The 5,281-nt window shown below is 48.0% G+C and overlaps 1 protein-coding gene across 7 annotated transcripts in view; it reads left to right on the top strand.

Moving 5' to 3' along the window:
* The window catches only part of Plcg2 (phospholipase C gamma 2), a 136,277-nt gene that overhangs the window by 69,847 nt on the left and 61,149 nt on the right, over positions 1–5,281 (top strand). For all 7 annotated transcript variants that reach the window (XM_021170477.2, XM_029480946.1, XM_021170482.1 and 4 more), the window contains 2 exons: positions 4,245–4,288; positions 4,823–4,895. In XM_021170477.2, the coding sequence (XP_021026136.1) occupies positions 4,245–4,288; positions 4,823–4,895 (117 nt within the window). The remainder of the gene's footprint in view (positions 1–4,244; positions 4,289–4,822; positions 4,896–5,281) is intronic.

Raw genomic sequence — 5,281 nt, forward strand, 5'->3', positions numbered from 1 at the left:
AAAAAGCAGATCACATGCAATGTACAGTGACACAGAATATATGTTATCACACATATATATATATATATATTTATATCATATATAGATATGTGTGTATATATATATATATATATATATATATATATATGTGTGTGTGTGTGTGTGTGTGTGTATGTATAGATATATGACCACACATACATGACACATACACTTTGCCACTGTCTTCTGTGTTCCTACTAGGATGCCTCCTTAAGCCTTACTTAAATTCCTTTCTTAGCCACTTTCTGTTGTTGTAAAGACACCATGTCTCATCCCCGATCCAAGATGTATTTCAACTTACACTCTTTCACGTTGAAATGACCTCGGTAGTAGCCTAGGCTGTCTTAGAACTTGCTATGTAGCCCAGGTTGGCCCCAAATTGACTCTCCTACTTCAGCTTCCCCAATGCTCAGCCACAACCTAAACTTTTTACTACAACTTAAAAAAAAAAAGTGTGTTTCTGTGTAGGCTTGTGTGCATGTGAGAGAGAGGAGAGAGGGAGAGGAAGGGGAGAGAGAATGGTAGAAAGGAGAGAGGGGGTGAGGAGGAGGGAGGGGTGGGGAGGGCGGAGAAACATACTGATTGAATTGAGGTTTAAGGACTCCCTAGTCTCCCTGGAATGTGCTAGGTGGAACCCTGGGAAAACATTCAGCCATGCCAAGGTCGCCCTCTGGTGGTCAGAATGCCACATGGCACCTGAGTTGGCATCTCATTTTTGGTTTGGCCGTGGTTTGGCATTTTAAAATTAATGACCTACATTTAAAACCCAGAGTTCTAGGTGAGGCTGCTGCTGCTGCTGCTGCTGCTGCTGCTGCTGCTGCTGCTGCTGCTGCTGCTTCTGCTTCTGCTTCTCCTTCTCCTCCTTCTCTTCATCTTCCTCTTCCTCCTCCTCTTCTTCTCCTCCTCCTCCTCTTCTTCCTTTTCTTCCTCCTTCCTCTTCTTCCTTTTCCTCCTCCTCCTCTTCTTCCTCTTCATTCTCTTTCTCCTTCTCTTCCTCCCACTTCTCCTCCCCTCTTAGGTCACAGAGTCCAAGAGGCCACCTGGGGTCAGGCCTGGGATTGTGTGTCCAGGAAGTCTAGCGGTTGCCCACCCAGCTTGTCCATGGCCAGTGTCGGAAGGGAAGGGTCCACATGCCCTGAGATATCCTGATGGCTTGATGGGTCATTTTGGATGCAGGTGATGCTAGCCTGAGGTAGCTGGGATGGGGGACAGGAATCCTCAGACTTAGCAGTGACACTCTGGTTGGTTTCTCTCCTGGTGACTCTCCCTGGGCTCCTGGAAACTCATGGCTCCCACCTTCAGAAGACAGGACTGTCAGCGTGCTGTGCTATCCTCCGGCCCCAGGAAACTCAGTTCCCCATCTTCAGTCCTGTGGGTCTTATTGTCTTCTTCTCCCTTTGTCGGTCCCTTCCCCTGTCCAGCTGGGGCCTTTCTTGAGCATGAGGAGAATAATTCCTCCATTATTTTAGTCAGTCATCTGACTTGTACAACAGCTGTTTGCATGACCCAAGTGGGTACATGGTTGGCACAGACATGTCCTCTGACCCTGCTGACATCGCACTGGGGTGGACAGGCTCACTGATATCTGGAGTTACCCAGACCCCAGTGTCCACCCAGGCTCCCTGTTGGGTTAGGTTTGACCACAGAGCCTCACCAAGAAATGCTTTTCACATCCTCATTTGGCTTGTGAGCCAAGTGCCAAATGAGGCCAATAATCTCCTTGCCATGCTTGACACCCCACCTTCTCAAAAGAAACGTGTGTGTGTGTGTGTGTGCTTCTGAATTTGAAGGGGTAGTCCAACCTTCAGGGCTGGTGATGAGAGATGTTTCCAGACATCTTTCCAGAGTTTGGGACACCCAGGTACCTAGGGCACTCCCTATCCCCAGCCTGTGGGTGGCCAGAGGACTTGACTGTTGGACGCAGAGCTGTTTACAAGATCTGTCACAGGCCAGTGACTAGAGGGTCATTTCCACCTAGAATACATCTCACCTTTACACAATCACTGTGTTATTGACCAGGCAGGCAAGGTGGACAGAGTGTTTGCCAGGCTGTTAGCTAGAAACAGTCCAGGAGCATATGTGTATGTACATGCGTGCACACAAAAGTGTGTAGGTACACCTGTGTGCATATGCATATCTCAATGTGGGCATGTGAGTATGTGTGTTTGTGTTTACATGCATACACACATGAGTCTTGTGTATGAGTGCATATCTGTATCTATACATATATGTGCACATGTGTGCACAGGGCTCAGCCAGTGAGCTGGAGCAGATGGAGATCAGGAGGGAGGCACATCTCAGCTCCTCGCATGTGCGGTTGACATTTCAGAGGGCACAAGGGAAGAGCTGACATGGCCCTACGGTCCTTTTCTGCCCTGAAAGCAGAATGGTAAAAGGGCCATCTGTGAAATATTAAAGGTCTGAAATATGGCAGCGAACACAGAACAGTGTAAGTCACCGCTTGTTGCCGGGACCACAGTACCCAGATAGAAGACCTCCAATGGGGAAAGGCTGAGGTGTGGCCCACGGTCTCAGTCCACTGTGGTGGGGACAACCTGGTGGCACTCATGGAGTCAGAGACATGTGACAGAGACACCAGAGGTGGTCTCTGGTGGTGGTGGGGGTAGTGTGTGTATGTGTGATGAATGTATGTGTGGTGTGTGCATGTGTGTCAATGTGCATGTGTGTCAGTGTGTATGTGTGTAGTGTATATGTGTGTGGTGTGTATGCATGTGTGTGTGTGTGCTGTGTATTTATGTGTAATGTGTTGTTTTTGTGATGTGTGCGTGTGGTATGTGTGATGTGTATGTATGTGTGTATATGGGGTATGTATACTATGTGTGTGTTGTATGTTGTGTGTTATTTGTGCAGTGTGTATGGTGTTTGTGACATATGTGTGTTTGTGTGTGCATGTTGTATGTGTAGTGCTAGGAGTCTAATCCAGGTAAACACCTGTCTACCCTGAGTTGTATCTCTAGCCTTTGTAAAAACAACAATAAACAATTTAAATCTCTCTCCCTTTCTCTCTCTCTCTTCTCTCTCTCTGTTTGATGGGGGCATGGGATGAGAGGGGTGTGTGTACCATGGCATGATTGTAGAGACCGGAGGACAACCTGTGAGAGTCCATTCTCTCCTTCCACTGTGAGGACCCTAGGTTGTAGGGTTGGCAGCACTTTCCATTAACCTCTGAGCAGTCTCTCTGGTCCAGCCTTTATTTATTTATTTATTTATTTATTTATTTATTTATTTATATATTTATTTATGAATCAAGGTCTCCCTGTATAGTCTGGGTTAGTCTTGAACTCATGATCTTCTTCCCCTGCCTTAGCCTCTCAAGTGCTGGGATGATAGGTGGGTGCCACCACATTCAATACCACATTGATATGTACATTTTATTTTTCTCTTTTCTATGCCTGTTGAGACGCTGTGATTTCTGTTGCTAGATCAGTCTAGGCACTGTCCTACATCAGTGGGTTTTGCCCAGGCTGAGCCATCTTGGCTGTCTCAGTAATGTTTCCATTGCATGAGAGGTGCCATGGTCGAAAGCAACTTGGGGAAAAAAGGGCTTATTTCATCTTACAGTTCTCAGGCCACACTCTGTCACTCTGAGGGAAGTTGGGTAGGAACCCTAGCAGGACAGGAACCTGGAGGCAGGAACTGAGGCAGAAGCCATGGAGGGGTGCTGCTTACTGGCTTGCTCAGCACTCCTAGGACCATCTGCTCAGGGGCGTCACCACTCCCAGTCGGCTGGGCCTGCTTATATCAATTATTAATCAAGCAAATGTACTACAAACTTGCCTATAGGCATTTTTTTTCAACTGAGGTCTGTCTTCCAAACGACACTAGCTTGTGTCAAGTCCGCAAAAAAGTAACAAGGACCCTTGCTTTGATAATTTTTTAAAGTAATTTTCCTTTATTATTCTTTAGATTTATTTGTATTTTAGGTATATGAGTATCTTGCCTGCAGGCACATATGTCACCATATGTGTGCCTGGTGCCCACAGAGGCCAGAAGAGGGTGTTGGATCTCTGGAACTGGAGTTGTAGATAGCTGTGAGCTGCCGTGTGGGCTCTGAGAATCGAACCCCCATCTCCTGCAAGAGCAGCAACTGCTCCTGACTGCTGAGCCATTTCTTCAGCCCACTGATGACTTAGCAAACAAAGAAATCTCACCGGCATGAGCTGATTTGTCCAATGCTCTTATGATCTGCTTGTTTCTCGTTTCAGATACTTGACGAATTCAAAAAGGACTCCTCCGTGTTCATCCTAGGGTGAGACACCTCGGACACGTTGCTGCTGTTCAGGGCCTCTGTGTCCTTGTAGCTCTGGTGGCGGGTGGGGATACTGTGTGCAGTTACTGACCCCAGCTTTGTAGGACAGCAGGAGCGAGTGAACAGAATCCGTAAGGTGTGGAGTGTTGTGAGGAGGGTCTAGAAGATATTGTAGGGAGGACCGTGACCTCAGGCTTTCTTCCCATAGGTTCAGGGGATGTGACAAACCAATAGGTTTCTCTTTCCCCTTGCTTTCCCCTCTTCTCCACCCCTACCCCTTCTCTTCCGGATGCGTCCCTTCCCTCTCTGGTTCCATTCTGTTTGTGGACTCCACATTCTGCTGTGCTCCCCAGACCTCCTAGAGCTCCTGAGTGCTGTCCGGGGCCTCTAAGATTTTTTGGTCGGGATCCCTCTTTGAGTCTCTTAAATCTCAACTTCGAGGGTCAGTGGTGTGCTCAGCATGGCGGGGCTGGGGTTCAGGGTAGAGGTGAACCCCCTCTCTCTAACCACCCTGTGTCATTTCTCTGAGGACAGAAACACAGACCGGCCGGATGCCTCGGCTGTCTACCTGCAGGACTTCCAGAGGTTTCTTTTACATGAACAGCAGGTGAGAGGATTGTGAGATGGGGTGTCAGGGACAAAGTGCTTCCCCGGATGCCTGCTGTCATAGAATAGCTGTGGTGTCCCTGAGGTGGGGTAGGGCCTTCGACTGCTGTCCAATATCACCAGGCTTCCTCAAATTCCCAGTCTCTCTCTCTCTTTCTTTGTTTCTTTCTTTTATTAAGATTTATTTCTTTTATGTATATGAGTACACTGTCACTGTCTTCAGACATAACTAGAAGAGGGCATCGAAGCCTATTACAGATGGTTGTGAGCCGCCATGGGGTTGCTGGGAATTGAACTCAGGACCTCTGGGAGAGCAGTCAGTGCTCCTAACTGCTGAGTCATCTCTCTAGCCCTTCCCTCCCTCCCTCCCTCCCTCCCTCCCTCCCT

Source organism: Mus caroli, chromosome 8 (genome assembly GCF_900094665.2).
Source record: "Mus caroli chromosome 8, CAROLI_EIJ_v1.1, whole genome shotgun sequence".
Taxonomy (NCBI): domain Eukaryota; kingdom Metazoa; phylum Chordata; class Mammalia; order Rodentia; family Muridae; genus Mus; species Mus caroli.